Raw genomic sequence first — 19,686 nt, 5'->3', positions numbered from 1 at the left:
AATATTAAGCTCACTTTGTTGTGCTGTTTAATGAATATTTCTAGTTCAACAAAAAATACCCTCTTGAAGCACCTCATTAAGTATTTGAAAATAGGCTCAATCATTCTTTTCAGTTTGAGTTCAATTCTTCAAGCGTACACACCATTACAAAACACAGTTCCCTCATGCACGTTTTTTAATTTATTAGCTTATTCAAAGATATATAGTAGATTCAACATATTTTAGACGTTGCTTGGTATTTGGCACCCTGTATAACAAAATGCTGAAAACGTTTTAATTACTAACATTTCACTGCTAAACAAAAACATGGCAGTTATAAGCCTAAGCAAATAGTTCCTATGCGTGCCCAGAATCTCCTCACACATTAATTTTGATATACACACGAGTCACATTGGCCCAGCTCAGGAAAAGAAAAACACACACATTGGTGGCACTTTACTGGATTAGCACCTGAAGGACGATATTTGCATTGTGTTGTACAAACTCAAAGGCACAGCTTTTAGGTACTATTGGGGCATTATTCTGCTGTTGCACTGAAGTAGTATTTCGCGTTGCAACCAAACTTTTTAATGCGTTAAATTTGTGTGATTTAAATCATTTACAAAATGTCTACTGAATTAATCCAAAATACATTTTATAAGACGTTAAAACCCTGCATTAGCATTTACATTTCAATATTAGATAGAACGTATCTTTTTATAACTAAGTTTTAAATGTAATAATTTTATTCAAATCCTATGTTGACATATATATTATGGACAATATATTCAAAATATGGCTGTAAAATGTACAAGGCCTTCAACCAATATTCATTTCAGAAAAGACTTGCACATTGTCATCATTTGAAAAAATACGCAGGCGTTACTAGTAGTAACCAATTATGATCAGTACAATATCCTCGTTGATTTACAGGCAGCAAACTATAAATATTTTTGCCAATATTGACTCTCTCAAAACATTCATTTGCAGTATTAATATTGCAATTGTGTTAGATTTCAGTGGGTTGTTCAATACAAGCTTGGTACTTCATTTAGCAAAGGTTCACTGCAGGCAGATTAAGTGTTGTTTATGTTAAATGAGATCAATACAAATGGCTGACTTTAATCCGTACATGGTACTTTTACTTGTTCAGTTTCTTCAGATCATCTAGTAATCTTGTGGGTGTAAGAATATGAGTTGAACCTGGATGATGTATAAAACATATTCAGTAACACTGAATGTGATATATTATATATATATACATATATATCCTCTGCTTTTAATACATTACTAGCACAAGTGTGCCCGTTGGGCCCGTCCTCGTAGGGTTTCCATTGTAACCGGGAGGGGGGTGGGGGGTAGGGAAGGGGGAGGGAGGGAGGAGGGGACGGGGGAAGGGGGGAGGGAGAGGGGAGGGAGGGGGGTAGGGGGGAGGGGGAGGGAGGGGGGTAGGGGGGAGGGGGAGGGAGGGGGGTAGGGGGGAGGGGGAGGGAGGGGTAGGGGAGGGTAGGGGAGGGGGGAGTGAGAGGGGAGGGGGGGGGAGGGGGAGGGAGGGGGAGGGGAAGGGGGGAGGGAGGGGGACCTCCCCTTTTCCCAGTACCCCTCTTTCCCCGTTGGGCCCGTCCTCGTAGGGTTTCCATTGTAACCGGGAGGAGGGGAGGGAAGGGGGAGGGAGGGAGGAGGGAGGTGTGGAGGGAGGAGGGGAGGGGGAGGGAGGGGGGGAAGGGGGGGAGGGAGGGAGAGGGGAGGGAGGGGGGTAGGGGGGAGGGAGGGGGAGGGGAGGGGGGAAGGGTGAGGGAGGGGGACCTCCCCTTTTCCCAGTACCCCTCTTTCCCCGTTGGGCCCGTCCTCGTAGGGTTTCCATTTTAACCAGGGGGAGGGAGGGAAGGGGGAGGGAGGGAGGAGGGAGGTGTGGAGGGAGGAGGGGGAGGGAGGGAAGGAGGGGGGAGGGGAGGGGGGAGTGGAGGGGGGAGGGAGAGGGGAGGGAGGGGGGTGGGGGGGAGGGGGAGGGAGGGTGGAAGGGGGAGGGAGGGGGACCTCCCCTTTTCCCAGTACCCCTCTTTCCCCATTGGGCCCGTCCCCGTAGGGTTTCCATTGTAACCGGGAGGGGGGAGAGAGGGTGGAAGGAGGGGGGAGGGGGAGAGGGATGGAAGGGTGGAGGGAGGGGGGGAGGGAGGGATGGAGGGAAGGAGGGAGGGGGGAGTTAGGTGGGGAGGGTTGAGGGAGGGGGGGAGGGAGTTGGGGAGGGAGGGGGAGGAGGGGGGGAGGGAGTGGGGATGGAGGTGGGAAGTAGGGGGGAGGAAGGGGTTGAGGGGTGAAGGGGGACCTCCCCTTTTCCCAGTACCCCTCTTTCCCCCACCACCAAGCCACCTCCGCAACGACCCCTGTTGTCCCCCTCCCCAGTCCCCATTCTCAGACCCCCCCATTCTCTCTCTCCCCCAGACACACTCCAAGTGCTGTTTCGCAACACTTGCCCCGGTGGCCCACGAGCATAGAGGCCCCATGCTGATCTGTGTATGTTAAGTGACTTGCAATAAAAAAGACTACTTGAAAACAGTGCTGTTTAAAGTGCTGTTTAAAGTGCTGTTTAAGTGCTGTTTTTGCTACATTCGCGGTCACTTAGTGCTTCTCACGACTTTGAAAAAAGTCAGAAAAAAAAATGTGAATTTAAAACGTCTGTAAAGATTAAACACCCAATAGCAGCTGCTTGTCCATTGTGACGCCACACGCTGAATACCGCGGGGGGGGGGGGGGGGGGGGGGGGAAGGGGGGTCAGCTTGAGCTCATCTCACAGGGGCATTGTGACATCACAAGCTGAAGACCTTGAAAAAAAAGGTCAGAAAAAAATATATGTAAATTTAAAACCTCTGTAAGCCAATAGCAGCTGTGATAGAAAGATAGGTACATTTATACAAGATCTGAGTTTTAATAGTATACTAGACAAAGTGGGCCCGTTGGCCCCATTCCCCACTCCCCCATTCTCTCCTCCCCCATCCCCACTCTTGCTCTCCCCACACTCTCCCCTTTGGCCCGTCCTCTTAGGGTTTCCATTGTATCCGGGAGGGGGGGAGGGAGTGAAGGGGGGAGGGAGGGAGAGGGAGGTTTGTGGGAGGGAGGTGTGGAGTGATCGAGGGGGAGGGAGTGGTGGAGGGAGGGATGTGTTGAGGATGGAGGGGGGAGGGAGGGGGGAGGGTGATGAGAGATGGGGTGGTATTGGTGGAGGGAGGGAGGGGGGGGGAGAGAGGGGAGGAGGGAGGGATGGGGGAGAGGGGAGGGATATGGACCTCCCCTTTTCCCAGTACCCCTCTTTCCCCCACCACCAAGTCCCCTCCGCACGACTCCTGTTGTCCCACTCCCCAGTCCCCATTCTCAGACCCCCCCCCCCCAGACACACTCTTAGCATCAGTTAAAGGCCCGGGGGGGGGGGGGGTGCGGGGGATCTGAACAGTGAAAGGTCCGGGGGGGGGGGGTGCTGGAGATCGCATCATTCAAAGGCCCGGGGGGGGGGGGATAGCGGGGAGATGTTCTCCCGGGTGTGGGAGAGAGGAGAGAAGCAAGGGGAGAGAGGAGAGGTGAGCCGGTGATCGCGGGCTTGCGCCGCTAACGGCGCCCATTGTTTTGGTGCGAGTGAGGAGATGCCGCGCATGCGTGCTGAGTACAGAGTGAGGAGATTCCGCGCATGCGTACTGAGCACAGCCGCACCGCAGCGCCCCCCTTCTGTCAAAACATCGATAAATGAGGGGGGGCAGCGCTTTTAAACCTCTGTAACTTAAAAAATATGCGACCGAATTAAATAAAAACATCATTTTCCAGCAGCGAACCGCATGGTGATTAAGGCGGTACAAAGACCGTGTCGCTACGGTTCACCGTTTTGCTGCCATTGCCGTATTCAGCCGACATCAGTGAAATATATATACATACAAGATCTGAGTTTTAGTAGTATATAGATAGATGATACTTTACTTAAGCCAAGATTAGTCCTGAACATATATTCAATATGCATTTAACATTTAAATTAGGTCACCATAAATCAGGCATAAAAGATACAATAAGTTGGTCAACATTTGAATAAATCCCAAATTTACATGGTTGAATTGCTGATGAATAAGAGATTTCAAAGTACTTACCAATAATGACCTCACAAGATTTACTGGCTTTCGAAACTTCATAAGCACAGCGCATTTCTGAATATGTTATACCTCCTATTACGAATATAATTAGTTTTAAACCAACTCTGCGGTCATCTGGGAGATTGCTTTTGTTCCCCTGTCGAGCACTAAACGGGAGATACGAGTCAATAACTTGTGCCTGAGTCTTGACAATTAGAAGAAATTAATTAGAAAGAGCCCCGAATTACAAATTTCTAAATGTAAAATTCTTCCATGTATCTTTTATTTATAATGATTAATCTCTTGCTCTCTTGCTATCCACTTTGCTGCTGTAACACTGTAAATTTCCCTGGTGTGGGACGAATAAAGGAATATATTATTATTATTATTGTACACAACAAATCAAAGGCCTAATGAGATACTCAAGTCCAGATATTTCCACACATAAATGATTTATTTACTACTTTTTCCTAAATAAAATATGCCAAGAAATGGAAATTCAGTCCTACAAAGGTCAATATAAATAATATTTCTAATTCAACTACACTGAAAAGGCACAGTAATGACTGAGCTGCAATCCAGTTTAAACTCTCCCGAGTAACACCAGCTACCACCACCAACATCCTTGCAGGAACGACAGGCAGAGAGAAGTTCATGAATATGGGGATAATGTTGGGCTGAAGTTTTTTAAATTTAATGTAGGAAGTATTGTGGGAAAAGCTGATGAACTTAGAGCTTGGATCAGTGCTTGGAATTATGATGTTGTGGCCATTACGGAAACAAGGATGTGCTGGCTCTGGAGAGGGTCCAGAGGAGGTTTACAAGAATGATCCCAGGAATGAGTGGGTTAACCTACGATGAGTGTTTGTCAGCACTGGGCCTGTACTCACTGGAGTTTAGAAGAATGAGGGGGGACCTCATTGAAACATTCAGAATAGTGAAAGGCTTGGATAGAGTGGATGTGGAGAGGATGTTTCCACTAGTGGGAGAGTCTAGGACTAGAGGTCATAGCCTCAGAATTAAAGGACGCTCCTTTAGGAAGGCAATGAGGAGAAATTTCTTTAGTCAGAGGGTGGTGAATCTGTGGCATTCTGTGCCACAGAAGGCTGTGGAGGCCAAGTCAGTGGATATTTTTAAGACAGAGATAGATATATTTTTGATTAGTACCGGTGTCAGAGGTTATGGGGAGAAGGCAGGAGAATGAGGTTTGGAGGGAGAGATAGATCAGCTGTGATTGAATGGCAGAGTAGACCTGATGGGCTGAATGGCCTAATTCTATCACTTATGACCTTATGAACTGGAAGCTCACTGAGCCAGGGTTTCTATGTTTCATACGAGATAGAGAGGGGGGTAAAAGAGGTGGAGGAGTATCTTTGTTCATCAGGGAGAAGGTCATGGTGGTAACACAGTGGTAAAAGAGGCTTTTAGATAGGCACATGATAGTGCAGAGAACAGAGGGATATGGATCATGTACAGGCAGGTGAGATCAGTTTAACTTGGCATTATGTTCAGCACAAACATGGGCTGAATGGCCTGTTTCGGTGCTGTCCTGTTCTATGTCACGATATGGATAAGGAACTAAGAATATTACTTCATTACATCCAGCCCTGTAATGGCTGTGGGCACATTCTGTTGAAGATGATCAGAAAACGGCAACATTCTGAAATGTTGCAAGTTTTAATGTTGACTGTGCAACATTATTGTTTTTGAAATTTTAAAGGACTGAATTGCAAAGCTTCAACATACAGCTCAGAACACTAACAGTTTAGTTTAATTTAGTTTATTGTCATCACGTGAATTGAGGTACAGTGAAAACTCTTTGTTTGCATGCTCTCCAGTCAAAGAAAAGACTGGTTACGATCAAACCCTCCACAGTGCATAGATCAAGGATAATGGGTACATTTAGTGCAAGATAAAGTCCAATTAAAGACCTACAACTGGATCCTCAACTTCCGGACCAACAGACTACAATCAGTGAGGAGAGGTGAAAAATCATCCACACAATGGCGTGTTCTCAGCACCCTTCTTCTATATTCCTTCTTCACTCAGGGCAGTGTGGCCCAATACAAATCCAACTCAATTTACAAGTTTGCAGATGACACCACCGTGGTGGGCCGGATATCAAATAATGACAGGACGAGGTACAGAAAGGAGATTGAGAAACTTGTAACCTGGTGCCAAATCAACAATGTCAGCAAGACAAAGGAGATTATGATAGACTTCAGGACGTGAAGCAGTACACTCGGTATACATTAATGGCACCGAAGGACAGATGGTTGAAAGTTCCAAGTTCTCAAGAATAAAAATCACTCGGAATTTATCCTGAGGCCAGCCAAATCAAAGCCATGGCCCAGGAAGCACACTGATTACTTCCTTAGGAGGCTTAAAAGGTTCAGCATCTCCCCAAAAATCCTCACCAACAGAGGCACTGTATAAAGCATTTGTCGGGATACATCACAGCATGGTCTAGGAACACCTCCATCCTTGACTGTAAGACATTGCAGAGTTGTGAACATGGCCCAGACCATCAAACAAACCAAAACAGTCCATTGACTCCATCTACACCGCACACTGCCTTGGCAAGTTCACCAACATAATCAAGGACCAGTCTCACCTCAAATACTCTTCTCCCCGCTTCCATCAGGCAAGAGGCACAGCAGTTTGAAAATGCATACCTCCAGTTTCTGGGACAAATTCTTCCCCAGGCAACCATCCACTCACCAGTGCGGTCCCGACTTCTCACCCACCTCATTGGAGATGTTTGAACTATTTTTAATTTAACTTTATCTCGCACTAAAAGTTGGACCCTGTGGACGGGTTGATTGTAATTATGTACAGTCTTTTCTTTGACTGGATAGCATGCAACAAAAAGCTTTTCACAGGAGCTCAGTACACATGACAATAATAAACTTAACTAAACTAGGTAGTTCAAAACTGATACTTCACTCTCAGTCTGAAAACGCACCTATTCCTTCTCTCCAGAGATGCTGCCTGACCCGCTGAGTTACTCCAGCATTTTGTGTCTATCTTTGGTAGTTTAAAGGACTCCAATGAAATTTTGTCCAGCTGTTTGCAATTCTCCTTTCAAAATGCAGATGCTCCTCGACTTACGATGCTTCGATTTACGATATTTCCACTTTACGATGGTGCAAAAGCAATACACATTCAGTAGAAACCGTGATGCTCGGTAGGTTAGGTGGCTATGATGTTTGGTAGGTTAGGTGGCTATGATGTTTGGTAGGTTAGGTGTATTAAATGCAATTTTGACTTACTATATTTTCGATTTACGATGGGTTTATCGGAACGTAACCCCATCGTAAGTCGAGGAGCATCTGTAAACATATAACCAAAATACTGCAACACATATATTTCTATCTTAACATAGTCTACAATAGAATAAATTCCTCTCGGATCATCTGAGACAATAACAATTTAATTACATGGGCTAGGCATTGAGTAGATTTATGATAGTTTCTTCTTCCTAATCTGAGCACTGAAATATTACAATCTAAGTTACTCACATTATAATCAATAATTCAGCATTTTATTGCACATTTTCGTTAATTTCATTTATGTTGCTAAAAAGGATTTGGAGTAGTTTAGTTTAGAGATATAGCATGGAAATTAGCCCTTCGGCCCACAGGGTCTGCACTGACCAACGCCCCCCACACTTTAGCACTATCTACATACCCTGGGGACAATATTACATTTTTATACCAAGCTAATTAACTTACACAGAAACTGAAGAACTCAAGAGAAAACCCACGCAAGTCACGGGGAGAATGTACAAAACTCCGTGCAGACAAGTCCCCGTAGTCAGGATCGAACCCGGGACTCTAGCGCTGTAAGACAGCAACTCTACCGCTGCGCCACCATGCCGACCATAGTAGATTTGAAGAAATGTGTACCTTACAGCTCCTGAGCCATTCAAAGCAGTACTGCAGCCAGAGCATTGAGGCCAAACATGGGAATCGAGCTTGTTGGCAATGGAATCCTGTACAAAAAAATAACAGCACAAATACTGTTATAACATAAACGTAACAAGATTTCATGCTCTTACATTTTAAACAAATACTGAAATATGCATTAATAGGAACCATATTAGCTAGATACAGCAGAAATTTAAGTGGCATTTAAAACAACTTTTAACTTGTTTAATATTAATTAGTATTAAATTTGCGGAATAGCACCTCCTATTTTGCCTGGGCAGCTTACGACCCAGCGGTATAACTATTGATTTCTCTAACTTCAAGTAACCCTTGCTTTCCCTCTCGCTCCATCCTTCCCACACCCTGGTTCTCCAACTAGTTTCACTGTCCTTCTGATTAATTTCACTGATTGTATGCCTCATTATCACCTTCCCCATAGCTAACAATGAACCATTCTACATTTCCTTATCATCGTTTGCTTTGAAGATCGTTTTCACACCTTACCCGTCCATATTTCTGGACTCCCTCTCCACTGACTCAGTGGCACTGTGGTAGAGTCACTGGCTTACAGCGTCAGAGACCCGGGTTCGATCCTGATAATGGGTGCTGTCTGTACGGAGTTTGAACGTCCTCCCTGTGACCACGTGTGTTTTCTCCGGGTGCTCCGGTTTCCTCCCGCATTCCAAAGACGTGCAGGTTTGTATGCTCATTGGCTTCTGTAAATTGTCCCTAATATGAAGGATAGAACTACTACGTATGGGTGATCGCTGGCCGGCACAGACTCAGTGGGCCGAAGGGCCTGTTTCCACGCTGTTTTTCTAAAACTAAGAAACCTTTTCACCCGTCAGCTCCTGTCCCATTGGGCAGAAGATACAAAAGCTTAAAGGCATGCACCACCAGATTCTTCACTGCTATCAGACTCCTGAACGATCCTCTCATAAGCTAGGGTATAGCCCAATCTTCCAACGGATCTCATTGTGGGCTTTGCATGTTTTTCCCTGTAACTGTCCTGCTACAATGTCATAATACTATATTCCGCACTCTGGTATTTTTCCCTTTGCACTAGCCATTGTACTTGTGTGGGTTAAATGTCAGTATGAAATAGTTTGATTTCATTTGACTGGATAGCATGCAAACAAAATCTTTTCACTGTACCTTGGTACAGGTGACAATAATATACAAATACCAAAATCACTGACAGTCATAGAGGTCATAGAGTGATATACAGTGTGGAAACTGTCCCTTCGGCCCAACTTGCCCACACCGGCAAACATGTCCCAGCTACACCAGTCCCACCTGCCCACGTTTGGTCCATATCCCTCCAAACCTGTCCTATCCATGCAACCTGTCTAACTGTTTCTTAAATGTTGGGATAGTCCCTGCCTCAACTAGCTCCTCTGGCAGCTTGTTCTATACAACCTGTGAAAAAGTTACCCCTCAGATTCCTCTTAAATCTTTTCCATTTCACCTTAAACCTAAGTCCTCTAGTCCCTGATTCACCTACTCTGGGCAAGAGACACTGTGCATCTAAACAGTTCTCAACAATGCCTGCACTCATCATAACAGCCTCTGAATCCCAGATTTCAGCAAAGAACTGTCGCACCACTGATAACTTTCAAAAAAGTTTTCGAATCAAAAGAATTTGGGGGAAGAGAATTACAGCCTTTCATTCAACATTGGTGAAATTATATGATTCTAAATGAATTTCCTATTCCTAAAAAATTAATACCAATAACGTAGTTAACAACGAGTTTAACCAAAGGGACAATCTTATGCTACAAGTAGAAAGAGTTTGACTTGCAATTATTTCCCCATAATGTTCCCCGTAATATTCCCTGTAACAACAAGTAGTCAAAGGTGGGCTATTGAGTATAAGAGTCAAAAAAGACATGTTGCAATACTTTGGTTAGGCCACATTTAGAATATTGTGCACAGTTCTGTTTGCCCCATTGTAGGATGGTTGTGGAGGTTTTGGAGAGCGTACAGAAAAGGTTTACCACAATGCTGCCTGGCTTGAAGGGCATTAATAATAAGGAGAAATTGGATTGTTTTCTGTGGAAGGTTGGAGGTTGAGGGTAAATCTGATAGAAAAATATAAAATTATAAGAGGCATAGATAGGGCAAAAAGTCCAAACATGCAGACAGCCGAGATAAGTTTAACTTAGCATCATGGTCAGCAGGGATATTGTTCCTGTGCTCTACAGGTCTATGTTTTATGTTCTACTCCATTGGGTCCAAACCTCTCCGGCAACCCTCCCCCAACTGACGATCCGTGGACCTATTGCCAGCCGGGGAGTCTCCCTCAGCACTGTGGATGGGCGAGGGGGGAGAGGAAAGGGGAGAGGGAGCCACTCACCCCAGCCCCAGACGGCCAGAGCGAACTGTGGACCCGTTGGGTGCAAACCTCTCCTGCAGCGGCAGCTCGATGGCGATAGCCATCTTCTTTGACCCTCTGCCACCGCACTGCACCATGGGAGGAAGGTCAGGTGCGCTGTGACGGGCACAGGTCCTCCTGGCCAGGGGGGGAGGAGCGCACTTATTAAAGTTTATTAAGTTAATTGCTTTTAAAATGTAAGAACTTGATCAGTCGAGATTTGGATTGCTTTCTCTGGAACGTTGGAGTTTGAGAGGAGACTTGATAAATGTATATGAGATTATTAGCGGCACAGATAGGGTAGACAGTCAGAATCTTTTCGCAGGGTGGAAATGTCCAACATTGGAGCGTATAGCTACAAGGATAGAGGGGGAAAGTTTAATGAAGATGTGCGGGGCAAGTTTTTTTATAGGGTGGTGGGGGCCTGGAACACATTGCCTGGGGTAATGGTGGAGGCAGATACCATAGTGGCATTTGTGAGGCTTTTGGATAAGCATATGGAAATGCAGGGATTTAGGGATATGGATCAGGTGCAGGCAGATGAGATCGGTTCAGCGAGGCATCATGTTCAGCACCAACGTGGTGGGCCGAAGGGTCCGTTCCTGTGCTGTGCTGTACTGTACTGTTCTATTGGACAGAGAGTGATTCTGTGGCAGCAAAAGAGACTCCAAGATGGCCTACTGGAGCCAGGGTTCAGGATATCTTGGTGTAGCTGCAGAACATTCTTGGGGTGGAGGGTAAACAGCTGGAGGTTGTTGTGCACATTGGAACAAGTGGCATGGGTAAGGAAAGGGATGAGGGCTCGCAGACTGAACACAGCGTTAAGCAAAAGAACTGTGTAGAAAGGAACTGCAGATGCTGGTTTAAATTGAAGGTAGACACAAAATGCTGGAGTAACTCAGCGGGACAGGCAGCATCTCTGGAGAGAAGGAATGGGTGACGTTTTGGGTCAAGACCCTTCTTCAGACTCTTTCTATAAGCAAAAGAACTGTTGGTTTAAGTTGCATTTATTTCAAATATGAGAGGCCTGACAAGTAAGATGAATGAACACTGGGTATAAAAATATAACTTATACTTGAGTTAACATTACCTCCATGATTTCTTTAATAATTGGAGTCCACCTGGAAAGGTCGTAGCTTTCCTCGGCACTGCGATCCTTCCGCACAGGTTTACGTTGCTGGGTACCAGACTGAAAGTACAAGCCATCAATTAATTAACAGCTAAAATAAACCTTTGCAATGCTAGAATTTTAAGGTTAATCAGTTCCCATTGACAATAATTTTCTGCCCAGATGAGAAACCAATTTATGTACGAAGGAATTGCAGGTGCTGGTTTAAACCGGAGACACAAAATGCTGGAGTAATTCAGCGGGACAGGCAGCATCTCTGGAGAGAAGGAATGGGTGACGTTTTGGGTCGAGAAGGGTCCGAAGAAAGGTCTCGACCCGAAACGTCAACCATTCCTTCTCTCCAGAAATGCTGCCGGGCCTGCTGAGATACTCCAGCACTTTGCGTCTATCTTCTGAGAAAACAATTTAAATGGTTTTTAAACATTCATGTGGTACATAGGCCAGATTGCATACCAGTCTGACATAAATCAGAGACACAACGATTTTGCAATTTAAAATGTGTTGATGCTTTAGCTCACAGAGAGGATGGGAACATCGAGAAACTTCCAATTTTCAATGATGTCACGGTTTTCTTCAATTTTTCCATGCTGAATGAGCTTGCCAAGATTTTCTTCTGTCGTTCCTGCAGGAGATACAGTAAAATCACTAACTTGGTCTGTGAATCATTTTTAATTAATTTAAAATATTATCATAGAAAATAAATGTTTCTCACACCAGTCCATCAGCTTTATTTTCAAATTTGAGAGTTACAAATTCATTTGCCCATTTTTTCCACCTTGCAACAGTCCTAAAAGCGTTAATATGCCATACATCTGCTGAGCTTCATGCTTGTGTAAGCGAAATGGTACACATACCCTTGTGAACATTAATGGCGCTGAAGTAGAGATGGTTGAAAGCTTCATGTTCCTAGGAGTAACTATCACCAGCAACTTGGCCTAGACTAGCCATAGCGAAGCACAATGGTCAACAAAGCACACCAACACTTCTACTTCCTTAGAAGGCGTGTCCCCAACAACTCTCACCATCTTCTACAGATACGTCATAGAAACCATTTTATCGGATGCATCACAGCATGGTTTAGGATCAGCTCCGTCCAAGACCGCAAGAAATTGCAGAGAATTGTGAATGCAGCCCAAATCAGGAGGCAAACCAACCTCCCTTCTATCGACTTCATCCACACTGCACAGTCTCGGCAAGGACATCAACATAATCAAGGACCAGTCTCACCTCAGACACTCACTCTTCTCCCTTCTCTCATCAGGCAAGAGGTTCAGAAGTGTGAAAACGCACACCTCCAGATTCAGGGACAGCTTCTTCCCAGATGTTATCAATCAACTGCCCCATCCTATCAACAACTAGAGAGTGGTCCTAAGGTACAATCTACCTCATAGATTATCTTTAATTAGATAATATGGGACTTTATCCTGCACTAAATGTTATTCCTTTTATCCTGCATCTGTACACTGTGGACGGCTTGATTGTAATCATGTATAGTCTGGAAAGCACACAACAAAAAGCTTTTCACTAAGTAGACGTGCCAATGAACTAAACTATAAAATAATTCCTCACGGCACCCAGCCCTTTGGACACACATTAGCAAGTTAGTTCGGTGCACTGCAAAATTACAAGGTAGATGTTCTGAGGAGACGGTCAAAAGGTGAAAACTGGATCTAAAGATTGTCATACTTGGTTTTTTTTTAACAAAAATGCAAATCAATTCAGCCTTACAATTAACAGATGAAAATATTACCATTTTATTGAACAGATGAAAAGGATGGGACACTTATTTTTACAGTGCACAAATAATTTTGTTTTCATTTCTGGTATTGGATGACCACAAGGACAGAATACAAAATCTAAAGACCTGAGTTATTTAATTTCGTAACATTTCCTTATTATGTCTATTTGTTCTCCCATTGATACATCAACGGAGAATATTTGCAAATTTGTTTGATGAGCCTTCCTGTTTTAAGTTGCACATTTAGATCAGGTGTAAGCCACACAATTATTAGTAATTAATTATTATTTGTTATTAAACCATTAATTAATTAATAATTGTCAGGTGAATAATTAGATAATTATTATGAGACATCATAATCTTTCTTTAAAAATATATTAATTTTTCATTTATAGCATCTGGCTATAGCTTTGGTATTTTATGCTTCTGCAGATTCCACAAATATAGGTAGTTTTGCAATAACATGAGAGTTGCAATCCTAAGAAACCCCGCATCATAGAAAATCATGTTATTAAAAACAATTGTGTCAATGGGGGAAAAGTGGGTTATGGGACAGAGAGTTTCAGACGTGCAATAATAAAGTTATTTTTCCTGCAGCATTATCAAAAACAAAGGTGTTTTTAACATTTCCGCCACCTCCAACAGGATCCCACCACTGGCCACATCTTCCCATCTCCACCCCTTTCTGCTTTCCGCAGAGACCGTTCCCTCAAACTCCCTGGCCCACTCGTCACTTCCCACCCAAACCACCCCCTCCCCAGGTACTTTCCCCTGCAACCGCAGGAGATGCAACACCTGTCCATTTACCTCCCTCCTCGACTCCATCCAAGGACCCAAACAGTCTTTCCAGGTGAGGCAGTGGTTCACCTGCACCTCCTCCAACCTCATCTACTGTATCCACTGTTCCAGGTGTCAACTTCTCTACATCGGCGAGACCAAGCGCAGGGTCGGCAATCGTTTCGCTGAACACCTCAGCTCAGTCCGTCTTAACCTACCTGATCTCCCGGTGGCTCAGCACTCCAACTCCCCCTCCCATTCCCAATCTGACCTTTCTGTCCTGGGCCTCCTCCTTTGTCAGAGTGAGGCCCAGTGCAAATTGGAGGAACAGCACCTCATATTTCGTTTGAACATTGACTTCTCTAACTTCAGATAGTCCCTGCTTTCCCTCTCTATCCCCTCCCCCTTCCCAGTTCTCCCACTAGTCTTCCTGTCTCCAACTACATCCTATCTTTGTCCCGCCCCCTCCCCTGACATCAGTGTGAAGAAGGGTCTCGCCCCGAAACATCACCCATTCCTTCTCTCCAGAGATGCTGCCTGACCCGCTGAGTTACTCCAGCATTTTGTGTTTTTAATATCTATTCGTTCATTTTTACATGGATAGTCCAACAGACTTAAAAATGCTGCCTCAACTACCTCCTCTTGGCAGCTCGTTCCATATCCCCACCACCCTCTGTCAAAACGTTGCCTGTTAGGTTCATATGAAATCTTGTCCCTTGCACCTTCAACTTGTGTCCTCTGGATTTTGATTCCCCTCCCCTGATTAAAGGACTGATAAAGAAAAGAAAATATTCTGTAATACATCACAAATTGGTGCAAATGTCACAAACCCATTTGCAGATGTACACCAACTTGTAAAATTGACTCATGTCAGAAACGAGTACCAGATACTTAATGTACAACATCTACCGTACCATTTACATGGAAGATGTAGAGCAAGATGATCCTTAATTTGTCATAATCCCCAATGGATTTGTCAAGCAAAAAGGGCAGAATGATTCTCATGGGATCCTTAATGTTTTGGCTTTGTGCATCAGTTCCAACGGCTAGGTCCTTAAAAGAAACAAAACATCAACTTAACATCAAAGGAAATTTTTGCTCAACAAATCTTTGAACAAGTTACTTATTTCCATGCGCTATACTGAAAATACCCAAAAGCTACTTTTATGATCTAACATCACGCCATAGTTTAACATTCAGTTTTTTGGAGCACAAAGAATGTTGTTTACCTGTTCGGCCTTGCACAGTTTTTTGACTATCCCATTAAAATGCTTCATACAATCTTCAGCTAGAGTCAGGTAGGTTGTTTGCTGCATAGTTGGGAATAGGGTGAGTGGAAGAGGGTGGGAGGAAAGGAAAATATGCCACAGGTTAAAGAAAACATCTTCAATCAAAAGATCCAAACACAAGCTCTGTTAGGTCTTTCTACAACATCATTTCAGCTATTTATGGTCACAGTGTGGAATTGACTTTTTACCATTTTACACTAAGGACAGCTTACTGTAAATATTCCAGGCATCATGACCTTTTTTTTGCTGTTTCATTAATATGCCAACAGTCCATTTGTGTGGTTCATTTTGATGTCAGTCCTCTTAGAATTTATGCATGACACACATAGACCACTTTCTCGAAGTTAGATTATTTACACCAATAACACCTTACTGCATTTTAATTTATCATCCACAATTTATCATTTCAGAAATCTTTCAGAACAACGGTGTTAATGTCAATTAATCTGTGCTTCCACTAGAGGGGTCAGATATTTGATCTTTCTCATTTTTAAAAAGTAGCAAATCCATAAAACACCACTTTGAAATATAAGAAAATAACTGCAGATGCTGGTACAAATCGAAGGTATTTGTACCAGCATTTGTACCAGACCCTTCCACTTTGAAATATAATCTGAAGAAGGGTCTCGACCCGAAACGTCACCCATTCCCTCTCTCCTTGATGCTGCCTGATCTGCTGAGTTACTCCAGCATTTTGTGATACCTTCGATTTGTACCAACATCTGCAGTTATTTTCCTACACTTTGAAATATAATATTTGTGTTAATCTGCAGTGCAATGGTTAAATAAGTAATGTAAATAACACTAAAATAATACATAAACAAACAATCGTTAAGATGTACAACAACATATTCTTCCATCTTTTTTTCCTCTGTAAATCTATGATATACTGTATATAAATAGAAATGACTTGGACTTCAATGTTGACGGGCTGGTTAGTAAGTTTGCAGATGACACCAAGACTGCTGGGGTTGAGGAGTGTGAGGAAGACGGTCAAAGTAGAGCATGGAATATAAATCAGCTGCAGAAATGGGCGGAGAAGTGGCAGATGGAGTTTAATCTGAGCAAGTGCAGGGTGTTGCACTGTGGGAGGTCAAGGGGAAAATATACAATTAATGACATGACCTTAACAGCATTGATGCACAGAGGGACATTTGGGTCCAGGTCCATAATTCCCTGAAAGTGGCAACACAAGTAGATACATTGGTAAAGAAGGGATACGGTATGCATGTTTTCATAGGTCAGATCATTGAGTATAGCAATCAGGAATTCATGATGCAGATTTATAGTGCTTTGGTTAGGCTGCATTTAGACCATTAGGCTGTTTTTAAAGCATCTGGCACTATATTAAATAAGGTGCAAGATGTATTCTCACAGTGGAAATTAGTTTATTTGATATTCTCCCTCTCTCTCTCTCTCTCTCTCCCTTCCTCCCCATCCCTTTTGCCCCTTCCATTTTCTTTTATTTCACTCTCTCCCCTCTCTTACTTCCGTCCCTCTCTTTTTCCACTTCCCTTAACCAACCCCCTCCCCCCACCCCCCTATCGGTTCCATCTACACATCACGCTGCCTCGGGAAAGCAGCCAACATAATCAAGGACTATTTACACCACGGTCACTCCTCCTTCTCCCATCTCTCGTCAGGCAGAAGATAGTCTCCAGATTCTTGAATAACTACCTCTGACAAGAATCTCGTCACCAGATTCTTGAATAACTACTTCTGACAAGAATCTCGTCACCAGATTCTTGAATAACTACTTCTCTGCTGCTATCAGACTACTAAATGGACTTCTCATATGTTAAGAGTGTGGGCTCTGATTTCCTCACCTCCCTCAATGCGGCCCTTTACTTATTTCTGATCAGCACTTTTACTCTAACTACTGTATAATTCTGTAACGCTATATTCTGCATTCTGCCATTTTCTCTTTGCACTACCTGTTGTACTTATGGTTTGATTATATGTATGATATGATTTGATGAGACAACATACAAACAAAGCTTTTCACTGTATTTCAGTACATATGGCAAAACTAAAGCAATACCTATAATACAAATAGCATTATAGCAATGGCAAAACACATTGCAACTAAGACTGAGTACAGATGAGGAAATATGCTACAAAATGAATAATTTAGCTAACTGAAACAGCTGCAGCATATTGTAGAACACACTAAAGTCACCCCAAAGTTCTGTTGTACCTTGGCCTTTTGTTTCCGGAAAGCAGGCAACTTTTTCATCATTTGAGATAAAGAATTTATGGTAACCTGGAAAATAAAACATGCCCAGAAAAATTACCATCAAGGATTAAATTAGTTTTAGTATGAAAACTGTCACGCTAGAGCCATTGACATTTTGTAGCTGTCTGAGTTGGGGGTTATGAGAATGCAGTTGTAATTTAAGGAACTTTATTTCATGAGATAGTTTCTAATGGAGATAGTGATTCAACCAACCTTACATCATCCAGTTTACTGAAACATTCCACAATGACCTCCATTACTGCTATCCACAAATCAGTTTCACAAGTGGATTATTATTAACAAGCACATTTATTTTGTTCTTAGTTATATTTCTATTTACCTTATGATCATCTTTCAAATATTTCATTCCAAGACCAAGGACTATCCAGTTTATGCAGAACAACAAAAGAAATGAGACCGAAAGACTATTGTGGCATGGTGGCACAGCGGTGGAGTTGCTGCCCGGGTGACCCGGGTTCGAGCCTGACAACGGGTGCTGTCTTTATGGAGTTTGTACGTTCTCCCCGTGACCTGCTTGGGTTTTCTCCGAGATCTTCAGTTATGTAGTTTAATTGGCTTGATGTATCTGTAAAATTGTCCCTAGCGTGTGTGTAGGATAGTGTTAGTGTGCGGGGATCGCTAGTCGGTGCGGACTCGGTAGGCCGAAGGGCCTGTTTCCTCGCTGTATCTCTAAAACTAAAACTAGACTGCATCAGTCCTGTACAATTGATTGAGAATGATCAGCCATGATCACATTGAATGATGGTGCTGGCTCGAAGGGCCAAATGGCCTCCTCCTGCACCTATTGTCCATTGTCTACATCATTCAATATGACCTTGAATGTGAAATTGTATTCCTCTTCCTATCCCTGGCCGATTAGCAGCCCATAGCCATCCCTAGCAGTGGTGTAAAAATCCACCCCTGCTTATGTGAAATTTATCCTCGTCTCAGTCTTCACAACTCACTCCTCTCTCAGGACCAGCTAATCCGATTCAGCTGCTATTCACTTGCAAATATTCTCTACTTACAAATATTCTCCACTTCAGCTTCGAAAGTTAAGCATGCAAGGTTTAGGAGGATGGGATCGGAAAGGACCTTTGAGGAATATACTGAAAGGCAGAAATAACTCAAGTGGGCGATTAGAAGGCCCAAAAGCGACCATAAAATGGATTTGGTGAGTCGGATTAAAGAAAATCCCAAAGCTTTTTATACCTACATTATAAACAAAAGGGTAATCACTTAAGGATCAAGAAGGGAATTTGTGCTTGAAAACAGAGGATGTAGGCAAGATGCTAAAGAAATACTTTGCATCTGTTTGGACTCCGATAGAGACTCGGAGAGACCAAGCGCAGACTCAGCGATCGTTTTGCTGAACACCTTCGCTCAGTCCACCTCGGCCTACATGATCTCCGGGTTGCTAAACACTTTAACTCCCCTTTAACAGTCTGAAGAAGGGTCTCGACCCGAAACGTCACCCATTCCCTCTCTCCTAGATGCTGCCTGACCTGTTGAGTTACTCCAGCATTTTGTGATACTTTAACTCCCCCTCTCGTTCCCACTGTCCTTTCTGTCCTGGGCCTCCTCCACTGTCAGAGTGAGGCCAAATGCAAATTGGAGGAACAGCACCTCATATTTCACTTGGGCAGCTTACAAGTATTGATTTCTCTAACTTCAAGTAACCCTTGCTTTCCCTCTCTATCCGTCCCTCCCCCACCATTGTTCTCTGACCAGTTTCACTGTTCCCCTCGTTAATTTTACTGTTTGTGTGCCTCGTTGTCACCTTCCCCTCAGCCATCAATGAACCATTCTACTTTTCCTTGATCACCGTCTGCTTTGATCTGCCATTTTCACACCTTATCTTCCACGTCTCTAGACTCCCTCTCGCCTAACCCTCAGTCTGAAGAAGGGTCTCGACCCAAAATGTCACCCATTCCTTCTCTCCAGAGATGCTGCCTGACCCGCTGAGTTACTCCAGAATTTTGTGTCTGTCTTCAACATTAAACTTAACATGTGCTCTGCCCGGTGAACTGAGTGGCTCTTCAAACTTTCCACAAATGTTTCTCCTATAGTTTGGGCAATGTACTTACAGATTCTGCGAGTTTGGCTGCTTTGTCGCTCTGCATTGT

The 19,686-nt window shown here is 43.7% G+C and overlaps 1 protein-coding gene across 1 annotated transcript in view; it reads right to left on the bottom strand.

Moving 5' to 3' along the window:
* Nucleotides 1–157: 157 nt before the first annotated feature.
* Nucleotides 158–19,686, bottom strand: part of stxbp3 (syntaxin binding protein 3) — a 62,675-nt gene continuing 43,146 nt past the window's right edge. Inside the window, exons 12-19 of the mRNA XM_078408039.1 lie at nucleotides 17,522–17,587; nucleotides 15,265–15,345; nucleotides 14,950–15,088; nucleotides 12,039–12,142; nucleotides 11,482–11,580; nucleotides 7,997–8,082; nucleotides 4,107–4,255; nucleotides 158–1,182 (exon numbers count right to left, since the gene is read on the bottom strand). Of these exons, the coding sequence (XP_078264165.1) occupies nucleotides 1,121–1,182; nucleotides 4,107–4,255; nucleotides 7,997–8,082; nucleotides 11,482–11,580; nucleotides 12,039–12,142; nucleotides 14,950–15,088; nucleotides 15,265–15,345; nucleotides 17,522–17,587 (786 nt within the window). The 3' untranslated portion in view covers nucleotides 158–1,120. The remainder of the gene's footprint in view (nucleotides 1,183–4,106; nucleotides 4,256–7,996; nucleotides 8,083–11,481; nucleotides 11,581–12,038; nucleotides 12,143–14,949; nucleotides 15,089–15,264; nucleotides 15,346–17,521; nucleotides 17,588–19,686) is intronic.

The sequence above is a fragment of the Rhinoraja longicauda genome, chromosome 11 (genome assembly GCF_053455715.1).
Source record: "Rhinoraja longicauda isolate Sanriku21f chromosome 11, sRhiLon1.1, whole genome shotgun sequence".
Taxonomy (NCBI): domain Eukaryota; kingdom Metazoa; phylum Chordata; class Chondrichthyes; order Rajiformes; family Arhynchobatidae; genus Rhinoraja; species Rhinoraja longicauda.
This window is presented reverse-complemented; position numbering and strand designations above follow the sequence as displayed.